The following is a 16,036-nucleotide window of genomic DNA, read 5'->3' on the forward strand; positions in this document are numbered from 1 at the left end:
GGGGTCCCTTTTCTGAAGAGCTGCTTGTGAGAACTCCAATTTGTGCCAGTCACAATGGGAGCAAAAGGGCATGGGGGTGCTGAGGGCAAGGTAGGTCTGATGGCAGGTACTTGGGGGTGACACCAAGCAGAAAACTGCTGGGAGTTATGTGGAAGCAAATGGGGGTTCTGAGTGCTGGGGTGGCCCCATTTCCCCAACATTAAGCAGCATGAATGCAAGCCTGTGCTCTCCGATGCTCACAGCATGGTGGGAGGGGGCCTCTGGGGTCACCTGGGGTCTCTGCCCAAGTCAGGCAGATGGTGGTGAGGGAACCTGCCCTTGGGGTGAATCAATTCTGGAAAGGAGGGGCATATGTTGGGTTTGGGTTGAGGATCACCAGCACAGATGTGGGGGAGCTCCTCACAGGCCCAAGGGTTTTGGAGAAGAGAGGAATAAATCCTCTGCAGAGAGGCCAGGACAGCCCTTCCTCCACCACTTCCCCTGTGGGCCAGACTTCCCTGAGTTGCAGAGGCTGGAGCCAGAGCAGGCAGAGGTCTCCCACAGGCCAGGACCCCCATTCTAGGGCCAGTTTTCTAGGCAGGAGCCCAAGCAGAAGTGCCTTGGAGACATGCCTCCTTCCTCTGTTTGGGACTGTCCCACAGAGCTGGGGAGCCCAGCTGGGTGGCGCCTGTAACTGCGCAGATGACAATCACCTGAGACACAGCCCACAGCTGGACTCAGGGCCAGTTGGAGGGGCTGCTGTACCCGAGGGTCCTCAGCAGCACCTGGAGGGGCTGCCGGGTGGGCGCATCAAGTCTGGGCCTGAGAGGGGACCTGGGTGCAGGCCCACAGGTGTGAGGGCTCACATGTGCCAGCCTTGTGAGGGCAGCTGTGCCTTCACAGTAGGTACCCGTGGTGACATCTCTTGCAGGCGATGCATCCCTCAGTACCACCCTGCACTGGGAGAACATGCTGGGGGGTAGACGGGGCATCATCCTGCTATGATGGACCCTGTTTGGGGGCTGCTGAGGGACTGCTCACAGTTCGTGCTGGAGGTGTAGGAGCTGGCACTACATCAGGAGGGGCCAAACAAATGCCCACACAGAGGCCACATGGAGTTTGGGGGACCCCACTGACTCCAAAAGCCCTCAGGGAGGGGATCAGATCTTGTAAGCCTGGTCAGGCTCAGCCTCTTACTCTGGGCTCCCTAGTGTCCTACCAGAATGTGTCTGTGTGTGTGTGTGTGTATATCTGTGTGTGTATGCATGAGGCATGTGTGCACAAGTGTGTGGGGACCACGTGAGTACTGCCAAGTGATCGGGCCCTGCAGGGAGAGCTGGTCCTCACTGACCTGGATCACAGCGTCCAGCCCCAGGTGGGGCCCCGCAGGTGTGTCCTCGTCTCCCTGCTTGCTTGTCCCGGAGCTCATGGTGGCAGAGCCGGGTGCTGGCCTGGGCTATGGGAGTGTCAGCCCCGGGCCCGCACCTGTGTCCTTGCCGTTGCCCCTCTGGGCTGGCCATGAAGTGACCTGCACCCATAGGGGTTGCTGTGGCAACCACGACGCCCGCCATGCAGGGTTTCCCTGGAAATGGGAGCGGGGGTTGCCCCGGGGACGAGGGACGCTGCTGTGCTGGAAGCCGTGTCCAGGGAGGCTGGGCAGGTTGTGGCACCACAGCAGGGGGGCGGGGCACAAATTCCCCAGAGCACCCCAGGCTCCCACAGCACCACACAGAGTCCCAAACCTCCACAGTGCTCCCATAGAATCCCCACATGGGTGGGTCACTACAGGACCCCCACTGGGTCCCCTCAGCACCCAAACAGCACCCCACGGAGGCCCACTGGGTCCATTTAGCTCCCCCACAGAGCCCCCCCAACATTCTCACAGGATCTCCACAGTGTCCCCCACAGTGGTCCTCACAGGATCACCTCAATCTCCTACAGGGTCCCTACAGTGCTCCCACGGGATTCCCTCAGCGCCCCTTCAGTGGACTCACAGGGTCCCCACAAGGTTCATTGAGCACCCCCACAGGGTCCTCACAGGGTCCCCTCAGTGCCACAAAGGGCTCTCACCAGTGAAGCTAAGACCTGGGCTGCAGTTGGTGCTGCCCTCTTCCCTCCTAACAGCCCCTTAGTACTAGTTTACCAGAGAGTGTGTGGCCTTTTAAGGGGCAAAGCAGAGAGCCAGGCAGGGGGAGGAGGAGAGTGAAGGAGTGCTGGGAGGGGGTGAAAGGAGGGAGGAGGGTTTGCTGAGCTCAAAGCCCTGGAGTCTGGGGTGGCTGGGGGTGGGTGGGGTGTCTGCAGCTCCGACACCCCCAAAACCAGAACAGCTCTCCTACCTCTAGGCTCTGCTGGATCCCCTCAGCATCTGCCTGGATGAGAGTGGAGGAAAGTTCTAGAAGGAGTGGGCCTGGTCAAGGTTCGAGGGTGGCCCCATCACTGCCCCACCTGCATCAGTCCTGGCCACACTGCGTGGGGGCTGGCGCTGAGCCTGGGGCTGTACTTGTCCCAGGAAGGCGCCTCCTGTGCCCGCCATCTGCCCTAGCATCTGCAGACTACCCCACCCTGAAGATGAAGGGGTGCTCACAGCTGGGGTGCTCCTGAGGGACACCAGACAGGGCTCACCCGTGGCTGAGGTGGGGGCTGTGGACAGAGGGGACGGAGGGTCTCAGCTCAGGGCACACGGGAGAGGTGGGCACGGGAGGGGAGAGGAAAACAGAGGTGACCCTGGGCCCCCGTAAGGGTCTCCCTGAGGGTCCTGGGGATGCACAGCCTAGGTCCTAGGCTCTGTGTCTGGGGCCTTGGAGGGCTGGGTGGGGCCTCCATCTGGTGCCACTGCTGCTGTGGGGTCAACGATCTCTGTGGGGGTGGCTTGGCCCCATTTTCAGCCCCAGGCAGGCTCCTGGAGCTGGGGTGTCCTGGGGTTCCCCACGGGAGGGAGAGGAGGAGCTGTACCCGCAGAGCCAGTGGGCACACGGGGCGGGGCGCCTCTGGGGGCCAGAGCCTCTCCGCCCCTGCCCCTGCGACATTCCTGGTTGCCGGATGGGACTGTGAGTGCTTGACTCAGCCGCTCCCAGGCTGGCCGGTCAGACCAGGCACAGCTACTTAAGGCGCCGTTGCCACCCTGCCGCAGCCATGGCCCTGCAGGTGCCCTTGTGGCACCACTACCTGAAGGCCATCCGCTCCCGGGGTGGCTCACGAGCCCGGGACTTCCAGGGCGCCGAGAACACGCTGCTGACTGTGTTAGAGCAGGTGCAGGCCCGAGACTCCCGCTTCCTAGTGGACTACGGGGACTCCCAGGCTGAGCAGTTTGTACTGCGCTCCTCCGAAGACCCCGTGCGCCTGGAGGTGCCCCTGTGCCTGGATGTGGATGCCTTGCATCTGCAGGAGGAGCCCATGGCCCCAGGCGAGGGCCCTCCCCTCTGCCGCCTGGGTGTCCCCCGGGACGTGGCCAGCCTGGAGCCCTGGACCTCAGACGATGTCTTCAGCGCCTTGGAGGATGAGGCCAATGGCTCCTGCAGCGGTCACATTGTGCCCGGAAAGGTGCTCAGCGTCCTGCGGGAACGGCTGGTGGCCGCCATCGTCCACTGCAGGCACCATAATCTCATCCTGCCAGGTAGGAGGTGGGATGGTGGTTACACTCGTTCATGACAGCAATCACGCATGAAAGCGGTTCACACAGGATGGTAGGTGTTTACACGAGACGGGGGTGTATGCCACAGGGTGCTTGCAAGTGGTCTCTCACACATGGGTGTGGATGCACAAATGAAGTGGTAACCTCTGCTCACAGGTGAAAGTAGTGGCCACAGTAAAGATGGGGACATAACAGCAGGGCAAGTGCTTGAGATGGGGGGGTGTACAGAGGCAGTGCGTGTATACACTTAAGGGTGAGGTATGCTCACAGGACAGGTGTGCATACGTGATGTATCATGTGTACATGTGATGCAGCACATACGTGATGTGGCCGTGGCTGCATAGGCAAAGGCTGACTGACAGGGCACCTCAGTTAGCCCTGGTGAGGGTTGCCCTGCTCCAGCTCTGCGATCTCAGGGCACCCAGTACCTATAGACCAAGAGGTTGAGGGGGTTGTGTCACCTCCACCTGGGCCCCTCCGACCACCTTGTCTGGAGGGGGGGGGCTCCTGCCCCACTCCCCTGCCTATCTCACCTCTGCATTCTGCAGGGCTGTCTCTGGAGCCTCTGACACCTACTCCTTGCTCCATGATCCCACCATCTCCCCTTCCCTGGCACTGCCCTGGCTACAGGGCCCTGCACCTGGCTGAGCCAAAGCAGGCAGAATACCAGGGAAATTCCAATCTCTGCTTCCGGCACCTTAAAAGGGCAGGGCGGGGGGGGGGGGGGACAGGCTTTGCACTGACACCCTGGGAACCAGTGGGACCAGGTGGGTAAAGCTGAGAGGAACAAGGAAGTGGGGCCTGGGGTGGGCCTGTGGACAGCGCTACTGGGGAAAACAACGCCCCATGGGTGTAGCAGGCCTACATGGCAGAGCCTGTCCCTGAGGGGAGAGCCTTGGAGAAATAGGAGCTCTTTGCTCCCTGCGGACTCCCTGCAGGCCAGTCCCCAGCTGACTGTGTGTGTGTGTGTGGGGGGGGGGGGGGGGAAGGCCAGAGATGATCCCAGCTCTGCAAGGTGGGGGATGAAGGGGGTCTCTGTGCGGGGTCTCTGTACAGGGTCTTTGTGTCGGTGTCTGTGGAAAGATCTCCTGGGGGCAATCTGTGTTGGGGTTTCTGTGCGGGGTTCCTGTGTGGGGGTCTCTATAAGGGGGTCTCTGTGTGTGGGTTTTTGTGCAAGGAGGGTGTCTTTGGAGGAGTCTCTGTGTGGGTTCTCTGTACAGGATCTCTGTGTGGGGTTTCTGTGTGGGGATCTCTGTGAGTGTCCCAGAACCCTCAGTGTGTGGGGGCTGGAGAAATAGCATGGAGGTAAGGCATTTGCTTTGCATGCAAAAGGTTGGTGGTTCGAATCCTGGCATCCCATATGGTCCCCTGAGCCTGCCAGGAGCGATTTCTGAGCGTAGACCCAGGAGGAATCCCTGAACACTGCCAGGTGTGACCCAAAAAACAAACAAATAAAAAAACCAGAACCCTCAGTGTCTCCCAACAGGCACCATGTTCCTGGGCACCCTGAACAGGGAAGGACAGACAGGCAGGTTGAGGAAAGTCCTGGGGTGGGGCTGTGAGAGGCTGAGAGGGGCTGTGACAGGCTGGCCCAGGAGTTGTGATAAATGGGTGGACATGGCGGAACAGATCCCCAGGGGTGGAGGCAGGGTCATGGCCATGTCCTCTTGGGCATTCCAGCCTGGCTCTGCCCTGGACAGACATAGTGGCCCAGGCTCCAGTGCTTACAACACAGTTCCCCAGGCTCCAGTTCCCTGGGGAACTAGTGCTCACATGGTTCCCAGACTGTAGTGCTCACAGTGCCTTTTCCCGGGGTCCACCGTGGCATCTGGGAATGCCCAGCTCTGCCCACTATAGGTGGGACAATGCAGACAGGTAGGGGCCCATGGAGTGTGAGATTGGGTAGGGGGTGGAGTCAGCGGGCTGTGGGGTCAATGGGATGTGAGGGCCAGTGCCGCCTGGGCCCAGGTTTGGTCCAACAATGGCAGCGTGTCCCTGTAGGGTCCCTGCGTGTGTCCGGCCTGCAGGAGGAGGGCCCGTGGCTGACCGTGCATGTGTCCAGCGGCTGGAGGACCATCTGCTTCCATGTGGTGCCCACAGTCCGACGGAGACCTCGGGGCTGTGCTCTGGCTGGGGGCCGACTGATGCCTGGCTTCCCCGAGGGCATCGTACGAAGGATCAGTGCCCAGGAGGAGTCCCTCTTGCCCACCAGCGCCGAGCACTGGAGGTGGAGTCAGTTTCTCCCTGGGCAGCAGGAGCTGGGCAGGGACATCCAGTGTTCAGGGCTCGTAGCTGCCAGCCTGGCTGACTGTCCTCGCAGGGCCCCAGTTCAGCTGCAGGAACCCCACCTCCGTGCTGGAGCTGGGTCTATCCCCACCTGCAGCAGGGTGTGGTGTGGGGGGCAGGAAGGAACCCCTCAGTTTGGAGCCTCACCCCAATCCCAGGGCAGGTCTGAGGGCTTGGGAGGCTGAGGGGGGTCTGAGCCCATGGGCAGGAACCGAGTCAATTCCAGGAGCGAAGGCCAGAGGGTGGCAGAATGTGGTGCTGGGGCACCGGATACCCTCCCCAACTCAGCACCACCCAGGGGTGCCCCTGCCTTGGGACCTTACCTTGGCCCCCTGCCCCAGGCCTTGCCCTGATCGCCTCCTGAGCTCACTGCTCCGTGCACTGGGCTCACTGCAAGGCCACCGGCTGGACAGTCTCTCCATCCTTGACCGCATCAACCACGAGCACTGGCGGGATGGTGGCCGGAGCCCGGGCCTGACCTTCGCACACCTGAAGGTCAGTGTCACCTCCTCCAGGAAGCCTGTGCGAGGGGCTGAGTGGAATCAGGAGATCTGAACCCCCAACCTGAGGGATAGTCAGGGGCTGAGGCCTCGGGGGCTCAGGTACAGCAGAGGGCAGGCCAGCAGGTGAAGGCCCACCTGGGTCCCTCCTGGGGCAGGGGTGAGGGTGGGTGAGGGAAGGTGGGGAGCATGTGGGTGAATGTGGGCGCGTGTGGGTGAATGTGGACAGGCGTGGAGAGCAAGCCAGGATGTCGGGTCCCTCAGTGTCAGGTCCGGCCCCTCTGTGGAGCCGTGTGGGGAGGGCCCTGGGCTCACTCCTGCCTACTCTGCGGCCTCAGCTGGTGCTGCTGTGGGCGGCCGCGCTCTTCCCGGCACCCGAGGATTGGGCTGAGCTGCAGGGCGCCGTGTACCGGCTGCTCGTGGTGCTCCTGTGCTGCCTGGCCACGCGCACACTGCCCGGCTTCCTGCGGCCCGAGACCAACGCGCTGCGGGACGCAGGCCTGGACCTACACGCCCTCTACCTGCAAGCTGAGCGCTTTGCCAGCCAGCCCGAGGCCGCGCTGCGCATCCACGTCACGCACCTGGGCTGCAGCCGCCCGCCGCGCCTGGACTCGGGGGTCAAGGCCCTGCTGCAGCTCCCGGCCAGCGACCCCGCGTACTGGGCCACGGCCTACTTCGACCTGCTGCTGGACAAGGTGTCGGGATGAGAGGAGCTTCGGGCCAGGGGCGGGGCGAGGGCGGGGCTTCAGGTCGGATCGAGTGGCGGGCCAGGGGCGGGGCTATGGGGCAGGGGTGGAGCGTAGGGAAGGGGTGTGGCTATGGAACAGGGTGGGGCTTGGGGCAAGGGCGTGGCTGTGGGACCGGATGGGACTTGGGGCGAGGGTGTGGTTATAGGACACGGGCGGGGCTGATTAAAAGGGCGCGATTGTGGGTGTGGGCGGGGCTTCGGGGCGGATAAGGGGCAGGGCTCTGGGTGGGGGGGTCGACTTGCTGGGATGGGGCTTCAGACCAAGGGTGGGACGGTGGGCGCAGGGGTGGAGCTTCGGGGCAGGTATGGGCGATGGATAAGCGGCGGGGCTTCTGGCCAGGGTCTGGGAGGTGAACAGGAGGGCGGGCTCCGGCAGGTCAGGGCATCGTGCTGGGAAAGGGGCGTCTGCCAGGTGAGATGGTCGTGGGGTGGGCAGGAGGCCGACTGGACACTGGAGGCCCCAGCGGGATCTTGGGACCAAGAAGAATAAGTCCGAGCTTGCCCCACCTTAATCCCCTTAGTTCTGCCTCTGATCCCCAAGTCCTGGTCTCTTAACTTTTGCCCCACCCTGGCCCCCAGGCTCTGATTCCTCTGGTACCTTAGTTCTCCCCTGCCCTGGATCCCCCAGTTCTCCCCTATCCTGGACCCCAGCCCTCATGAGGTAGGTCAGGGGTACTGCATCCCCCAGAGCAGCACAGCTACACTCTGTTAGGACACCTTGGCCGTGTTCCTCATCTCCTCATCTCCTGGGCCTGGGCTTGGGGTTGCCTGGCCCAACCTCAGGGTACTCCTGCCCCTCCCTGCCCCTCTGCCCTCCCTGTCCGACGCCTGCACCCTCAGTTCCAGGTCTTCAGCATCCAGGCCCGGCTTGCCGCCATGAAGAGTATCTTCTGCAAGACCAAGACCCTGCGAGGAGGCAGCTGTGAGGAGAGCTGAGGGTGGCTGCTGCAGGATAGCTGTGGACACCACCAGGGATGCTGAGACTCAGGCCACTGCAGACAGCAGATGGCTCCCATCCACAGCTCCACAAGGACCGAAGGGCCCCTTCTCAGCTGAGGACCTGACCCCCAGATGCTCCAGGGAGGCCTCATAGTGAATAAATCAAGCCTGAGTGCACGGGCACGAGACAGGCATCAGCGTGTCTGGCTGTGCTATTCTGCCCATGTCAGGCACCTGCAGGTACCTTCCTGGCTACCTTTCATCCCAACCCCTCTGTCTGCTACCTCTGTTGTGCCACACCTGTGTCTCCCCTTTCCCACAAAGGTTCTGTGGGTCCTAGCTCAGTGGGTTCCTTCTAAGGGAAGGATCTGGCCCTTGCAATGTGGGCACCACAGAAGGTGTCCCTGTGACTCCACTTCCAGCTAGGGCTTCCCAAGGCAGCCTAGGTCCCACGAGCACCCCTTTCTCCACACTTGCTGTATCCCAGCGGAGGGGGGGCATCGAGAAGCCTGGCACCCTGCATGGACCCAGAGTGGCAGCCCAGATGCAGAAAGGCAGTGTTGTGTAGAGCAGTCGGTGTAAACACAGGAAATGTGGATGGGGTGGGTGTGGATCCAGGGTTGTGGGGTGCAGGATTGGAGGTCAGGTAAAAGCTATGGCACAGATGTGGGGTTCTGGGGTTGAGGCACAGAAGTGGGGGTACAGGGTATGTTATGGGAGTGGGGTGCAGGGCTGGTCCTCAGGGTAAGGCACCACTGGGTAACTTCTCTAGGAAACTTGGAGAGTGAGAGGAACTGATGATAAATGAGGGTTGAGAGGGATTAAGGGTCTTTGTGGACTAAGGAAATGAGAGGGTAGAGTTGGGGGTCTGAAGGGCAGAGGGATTGAAAGGAACTGAAAGACTGAAGGGGACTGAGAGATCTGATGAGAATTGAGATGGAATGAGGGGGTTGAAAGACTGAAGAGGAATGAGGGAAAATGAGGGGTACTTCCTTTCAGTAAAGGAACTGAAGGGCTGATGGGGTGAGAAGATTGAAGAACTGAGAGAGTTTAATGGGGACTGAAAGGGACTGAGGATATTGAGAAATAAAAGGACTAAAGGAACTGAAAGACTAATAGAATCAGAAATGAGAGGGACTGAGGGGCCTGAAAGACTGATGAACTGAAGAAAATGAGGGGACTGAGGGACCGAGGCAGAATGAGGGGTTGACAGGGACTGAGGGATTCAGGACTCAGAAACTGAGAGTGACAAAGGTACTGAGGGGCTTTGAGGGTTGAGGGAAAGAGACTGAGGGATTGTGAGGGATTGAGGAGGAAGAGAGAGAGAGAGAGAGAGAGAGAGAGAGAGAGAGAGAGAGAGACAGAGAGACAGAGAGACAGAGAGAGAGACAGAGACAGAGAGACAGAGACAGAGACAGAGACAGAGAGACAGAGAGAGACAGACTGAGGGAATGAGGAGAACTGAGAGACAGGAGTACTGAGTATCTAAGGGGGGACTGAAGATTTAGAAGCTGAGGGATTGAGGACTGAACTATTGAGGGAGGCTAAGAAACTGAGAGACTGAGGTGAATTTAGGGGAACTGAGAAAGACTGAAATACTGAGAGAAACTAAGGAAATGAGGGAAAGTGATGCACTGAATGGGACTGAGGAATGAGAGCTCAAGTGGATTGAGGGGAATGACAGATGAGGGGGATTAAGGACTGATGGACTGAGAAACTGAGGGGGGGACTAAGGGACTGGGAGACATTGAGGGGATGAGGGGAACTGAATGGGACTGAGAGAGATTGAGAAGGACTGAGGGGATTGAAGGGAATGAAGAAGACTGAGGGAACTGAGGAGGACTGAGCACAGATACCCCACAGTGAGGACAGACTCCCCCTTCTCTTGACTGAACATTTTGTATTCCAAGGTTAGTAGCTCCTGGGCCTCAGGCCATTTCTAGAAGGTTCCACTGGAAGGCAGGGCTCAGCCTGGTGGTGGCAGCATGTGACGGGGTCATCCATGGTGGCAGTCTCAGTGTGGGGCAGGGTGGCGTATGAGAAGATAGCATAGGCAGGGGGTAGGTAGGCCGGGGCATCACAAGTGGCCATGGGGGCAGTGCTGCAGCGCGTCCTGCAGGGCATCTAGCAGCCGGTCCACGTTCTCCCTGCTGGCGTTGTAGCCCAGCAGTCCGATGCGCAGCACCTGTGGGGGCTGTTATCAGTCCAGGTTCCACCTGGCCCCCATGGGTAGCCCCATGCACATGGACACTAAAACCCCTCACCAGCTCCCAGACCCACACCCAGAGCCCTGCACCATAGAAGGGGGAGTTGGAACCCAGACACAAGGTCTCCACGCTTGGTCCATCATGAGAAAAGCTGCGGCCTGGTTTTTAGGCGCCTGGTTCACCTTCCCCACTGTGGGTCCCATGCCGCCCATGATCTCGATGTTGTGGTGCTGCAGCAAGTAGCGCAGCAGGTCCTTCCAGTCATAGCCAGCAGGCATGGCCACCGTGGTCACCGTGGGCAGCCGCAGCTCCTGGGGACAAGAGCAGCCTGGGTCTCACATGGTGCTTTAGTGGGGTGGAGGAGGCAAAAAACCCCTGCCTGCTGGGGACAGGGGTTCAGTTCCCTTCAGGGAACCCCCAAACAAGCATCAGATTACACCTGACCTGTCCCTGGGAATAGGACCAGATGCTGAGGGGCACTTTGGGACTGAGGGAAATGGATTGAAAGAGGCTAAGGGTCTGGAGTGGGTGAAGGGGGACTGAGGGACTGAGGGGATAGAGGGAGACTAAGGGGAACTGAGGAGACTGAGGGACTGAGGGGGAAGAGGGTGGACTAAGGAACTGTGGGACTGAGACTGAGTGAGACTAAGGACAGTGATGAGGATTGAGGTGAATTGAGGGATTAAGGGAAGCTGAGGGAGACGGAAGGATACTAATGGGGACTGATAAGGACTGAGGGACAACTGAGGGTGCTGAGGGAGAATTGAGGGACAACTGAGGGTGCTGAGGGAGAATTGAGGAACTGAGGGGGCTGAAGGTCTGAGGAAAAACTGAAGGACTGAGAGATGTGAGGGACTTTGGGAGAATTGAGGTATGGAAAGGGAACTGAGGGACTGAAGGACTGAAGGAGAACTAAGGGACTAAGGGGAAACTGAGGGACTGACAGAAAATTAAGGGAGTAAGGGGGAACTGAGGGGCTGAGGAGGAACTGAGGGATTGAGAGAGAATTGAAGGACTGAGGGGGAACTGAGGGACTGAGCAACTTAGGGAGCTGAGGGTCTGAGGGGGAACAGGGACTGAGTAAGTGAGGGACTGAGGGACTGAAGGAGAACTGAGGGACTGAGGGGAAACTGAAAGACTAAGGGGGAACTGAAGGATTGAGGGAGAATTGAGAGACTGAGGGGGAACAGGGACTGAGCAACTGAGGGAGCTGAGGGACTGAGGGGGGTGAGGAACTAAGGGAGTGAGGGGGTTGAGGGACTGAGAGGGTGCTCTCGGAGGTGGGCAGGACCCCTTTCCTCACCGGGTCCTTCACAAAAAGCTTCAGGCCAAGCCCCTGCAGCCGCTCGTGCAGGTAGGCGGTCACCTCACGGTGCCGGAGCCAGCTCTTCTCAAGGCCCTGGGAGGAAGCAGCAAGGTTGTGGGGTGGCAGCCAGTGGCCTGGGCTGGCAAAGGCTCTGGACCAAGGTAGGAGCCACCATGGACTAGACGAACATTATCGACATGGGCAGGAGCAGGCCCTTCAGGGCTGAGGGGGATGATAGTCTTCGTCCCTCTCTCCAGGTGGCCTTGGGCATCCTTCCCCTTCAGCCAGAAGGGCCTCCTCCCCAGCCCATTCCAGGCACCCCACAGCTCCTCAGTGCTGTGGGACTGGACACCTGACTAGACAGTCTGAAGCCTGGGGGAGGGATGAGAAGCTGAGGCCGCCCTCACTCTGCCCACCCTCTCTGGTTTGCTGTCCCAGTCTGTCCCCATGTGCACTGTGGGGTGTCACTGCCCCCTGTTGCTCCTCATCCTTGTGAGGAACCTTCTCCCTGGAAGACTCGTGGGTGCAGGGCTGTCCCTGCCCCTCACCTCCTCCACCACGATGGCCAGGCTCTCTCTCAGGCTGTACAGGCTGATGACCGGGATAGTGTGGTGGTACCTGGACACAGACAGGGCAGCAGGATCCAGGCCTGAATGTTAGCAGGACACAGAGGCCAAGGGAGCTGGGAGCAGAGCTTTGGGACCTCTACGGGGAAACTGAGGCTGGGAGAGGGAAATGATGTGATGGGGGCGGGGATCCAGGATGTCTACGGGGTGCTGGATCACAGCGAGTAGTGACTGCCAAATCACTGACTGACTCCCAGCCCTAGGAAGGAACCTGAGCTCCCCCGAGAAGTGGGGGCACAAGGGGGCTCAGAGCAGGAGACTGGGGCTCACCAAGAGGTGCCCAGCTCAGAATCCATCTGCCCCCGCCTCTAACGTTGGTCCACCCATTCCTGTTTTGGGAGGACCCGGTCCTGCCCCCGTCCCGCCTAGCCAATCCACACCCACGTCCTGGGTCCATGATCCGCCCCGGCCTCACCCCAACCAGTCCACACCCTCAGCCGAGCCTATTCCACGCCCATGTCTGAGATCCAGGCCCGCCTCTGCCCTGCCCCAACAATCCATGCCCGCATGCTGGGGCCCAAGCCCCGCCCTTCTTGCTCTGCTCTCACATCCTGGGCTGGCCATCGCAGCCCCAGAAGTTGCCCAGCATCTTCATATCCAGGTAGAAGGAGAAGGGCTTCGTCTTCCGGCTGTAGATCCTGTTTCTGGGGAGCAGCAGCGGTGTGAGCACCCACCGCGGGGCTGGGTAGTGTGGAAGGTCAGGGTCTGTGTCTGCCCTCTGCAGGCCCTGATATGGGGACCCTCTGTCCCCACCTTTCCCTCAGGCTGTAGGGTTTCAGAATGAGTCCAAAGCAGGACAAGGAGCTACTGGTTTCTGGGAACCCTGGAGCACAATCCCTGATTGGTGTCATGGGGATGCTACTGCGATGCTGGTCCTCTCTGTCAGTTTCTCCAGCCCTTACACACCAGGGGCCCTGGTGATGGCTGTTACCCCACCTTAGATTGTCGTGACCAGCCTTGTCCTACCCAGCCCTGACCAACCCCAGACCCCCTCATCCCATGCAGAGATTCTGGGGGAGACTGTTGTTCTTCCCCTCCCCTCTCACCCCTAGCTGACCTGGACAGGGTGGGGACAGGGTGTGGGCGAGAACGTGGGACTGAGGAGGGGCCCCTGGCACCTGAGGGCAGGTCCCAGGAGCCCCGACACCTCTGCCTCCCCAGCCGAAGCTTGGACACACCTGGGTGCGTGGTACCCTCACAGGGCATTTGTGAGCACATCGGACAGCCTGTCCCTAGTTGTCCTCCACGACCTTGCTGTGCTCCTTCCCATCCCCAGCTGTGCCTCAACCCATCAGCTGCTCCTGTCCCCTAGCTATACCCCATGTTCATTCCCAGGTATCCTGCCTCTCTATTTTCCTACTGTCCCCCTTTATTCCCCAGCTATTTCCTCCTGTCCCCTCTTATATCCTCCTGTTCCACCTCTCCCCACCCGTCCCCCAGCTGTCCCCACGTTTTTCCACTCACTCACTTTGCCCTTTCACTGAAGGAGATGATGGCAGTGCCTGGAGGCGCATTGAGTGCCTTCTGGGCACCAGAGTAGAGCACATCGATTTCTGTGGGGTTGGGAGGAGCAGGTGAGGGTCATATGTGTCGGAGGGCAGGTGGGGCTAGCGGGGCCTGGACCCCAGCTGGGGTGAAGCCTGGACAGCCCTGTGGCCCCTCCCCAGCCTCTCCCTCCTTCCAGAGCTTAGTGAAGACGCAACATGGGGAAACCAAGCCCGCTCCCATATCCTCTGGCCATACCTTGTTGGTCCATGTAGATGGGAGCGCCGCCAATGGAGGCCACTGAGTCCACCAGGAGCAGACAGTTGTTCCTGGGCAGAGCCGGGGCTACAATGACTGCTGTGAGAGCCCTAGGGGCTCCTAACTTGAGGGCTCAGGTGGGGGAACTCAGGATAAAGGATGCAACGTCTCCCCACCCAGAATTCAGGGTGTAGGCCCCTCTAGACGGAGGCTTTGTGGAGCAGAGGGTGTCGGGGACAGGTGGGCACCATGGGATCTTGGGTAATCGTGGAAGGGTTGAGGACTCAGCCCAGCAGGGTGGGCAGGGAGGCTCCTCCCCGCTGAGTTCAGCAAACAGGGGCTGAAGTCACCCAACCCGCCTCCTGGGATTGCCCCCAGGGACCCTCTCCAGGGACTGGGGCTCCCTGAGAACTCACTCTGTTTCCCTATGTGCTGTGCCCCCTTATGGCCTGTGTGATGCTCCCTAGCTCAGTGCCCCCTACGCCCTCCCGGCTCACCTGTGACACAGTGCTCCGTAGCCATCCAGGGGCTGGAGCACCCCACTGGAGGACTCGCCATGGGTGAGGAACAGCAGCACCGGCTGGTACTGGGCCAGGCTCTGAAGGCAGGGGCAGCTGTGGGCGATGTAGGGCAGTACCCCAGGACCTGTCCCCCCTCCCTGCCTGCCCTGCTACCTGAGAACCCCCGGAGCTGCCCTGGAGGCATGTGCATCCACCTCCTGTGCCCGTACCTTTTCCAGCTCCTGCAGCGTGTAATACTCTCCAGGCTCCTTGATGAGCGGGTACACGCGAGCCCCTGTGGGGGCAGAGTATGTGAGCCAGGACCCCCTCCAGAGTGGCAGCTCAGAGTGGTGGGGGCTCTCCTAGGGATCTGGGGTGACCGTTGACACCCCTAGGTTTGTCCATTAACCAGGCTGCTTGTGGCCATCGATCATTAACCACATGTCTCTCTGGAGCCACACTGAGGGTCAGCCTCTGAACTCCTGGCCTCCCAGTGCATGGACCCTTGCTATCTGCAGTGACTGTGAGTGCAAGCCCAGAGGAATCCTGCTTGGCCACTTTGCATGGCCCAGAGACCAGGGACTCTGCTGCTGCCCACCCCCAGGGCTGAATGAGCTTTGTAGAAGGGAGAGAAGGAGAGGGGTCTGGGGCTCTGTTGCTGCTTACCTACTCGTTCCCCGATTTCCACTGCCCGCTGTCCCCACATGCCATTGACACCCACGACCAAAGGGTCCCCCGGCTCCAGCAGGTTGACCAGGGCGGCCTCCAGGGCACAGTGTCCGGAGCCGCTCAGGGCCAGCGTGAGGGGGTTCCTCGTCTGGAACAGGTACTGGATGCCCTCCTTGATCTCGTCCATTATCTGGGGCAAGGGACAGGTCAGACACGTGTCCCAGGCCCTGTGGGTTCAGGAGTGGGGCCAGCTGGACCACCCACCTGGAACATCTCTGGGTGCATGTGTCCGATCATCTGCATTCCCCCAGCTGACAGCACTCGAGGCGCCAGGTTGGCTGGGCCAGGCCCCAGCAGGAGACGGTTGGGGACCTTCAGGGGGCGGCGAAGGGCATCTGGAGGGGGCACCAGCTGGGAGGCCATAGTTCTTGCCCAGACTGAGGCTTGGGGTCTGAGGGCAGCTGTGACCGAGGTCAGTGCACGGAACATGGCCCTATGGTGGCTCAGATTCCAATCGATATGAAATAGTCCTCCTCCTGCTTCCCTGGTTAGCTGATACCTGATCGGCAGCAAGGTGGAGCCTGCAGCATATTTGGGGTTTTTTCTTCTGCCCTCCCACCACATCCTCCCCTCTGGACAGCTGCCCTGTCCAGTTCTGCTGGGCTGCAAGAGGGAAGGGCAGAAAGTCCGAAGCTGGATGGAGACATGACTATGTACCAAAAAACTTTATTGACAAAAATAAACACTGGGCCAGGCTAGCCACTCATAGGAGGGTGTTGTCCCTGCTTTAGCCAGTGGGAAACTTGGTTCAGAAAACCCGCACACATGCTCACATTCACACACACACATGCTCACACACATACTCTCACATTCATGCTCACACTCCTGTGTGCTCGCACACA

At 60.3% G+C, this 16,036-nt stretch overlaps 3 protein-coding genes across 3 annotated transcripts in view; 1 reads left to right on the forward strand and 2 right to left on the reverse strand.

The window, feature by feature from the left end:
- The window catches only part of CROCC2 (ciliary rootlet coiled-coil, rootletin family member 2), a 24,037-nt gene extending 22,354 nt beyond the window's left edge, over positions 1-1,683 (reverse strand). The window contains exon 1 of the mRNA XM_049773818.1: positions 1,331-1,683. Coding sequence (XP_049629775.1) covers positions 1,331-1,408 — 78 coding nt within the window. The 5' untranslated portion in view covers positions 1,409-1,683. The remainder of the gene's footprint in view (positions 1-1,330) is intronic.
- On the forward strand, positions 1,407-8,120 carry MAB21L4 (mab-21 like 4). Its single transcript, XM_049772892.1, has 6 exons — positions 1,407-1,639; positions 3,054-3,592; positions 5,612-5,837; positions 6,238-6,391; positions 6,735-7,091; positions 7,985-8,120. Exons 1-6 carry the CDS (start codon positions 1,407-1,409, stop codon positions 8,078-8,080), a joined length of 1,605 nt encoding a protein of 534 aa, XP_049628849.1. The 3' UTR covers positions 8,081-8,120.
- A 1,843-nt stretch (positions 8,121-9,963) lies between these two features.
- On the reverse strand, positions 9,964-15,675 carry AGXT (alanine--glyoxylate aminotransferase). The gene is made up of 11 exons (XM_049773269.1): positions 15,399-15,675; positions 15,132-15,324; positions 14,696-14,760; positions 14,463-14,563; positions 13,966-14,036; positions 13,691-13,775; positions 12,771-12,866; positions 12,145-12,214; positions 11,594-11,689; positions 10,473-10,601; positions 9,964-10,268 (listed from the first exon to the last, which is right to left on the reverse strand). The coding sequence occupies exons 1-11, from the start codon at positions 15,621-15,623 to the stop codon at positions 10,161-10,163; spliced, it is 1,239 nt and encodes a 412-aa protein (XP_049629226.1). The 5' UTR covers positions 15,624-15,675; the 3' UTR covers positions 9,964-10,160.
- Positions 15,676-16,036: the final 361 nt, after the last annotated feature.

This window comes from Suncus etruscus, chromosome 5 (assembly GCF_024139225.1).
Source record: "Suncus etruscus isolate mSunEtr1 chromosome 5, mSunEtr1.pri.cur, whole genome shotgun sequence".
NCBI classification, from domain to species: Eukaryota; Metazoa; Chordata; class Mammalia; order Eulipotyphla; family Soricidae; genus Suncus; species Suncus etruscus.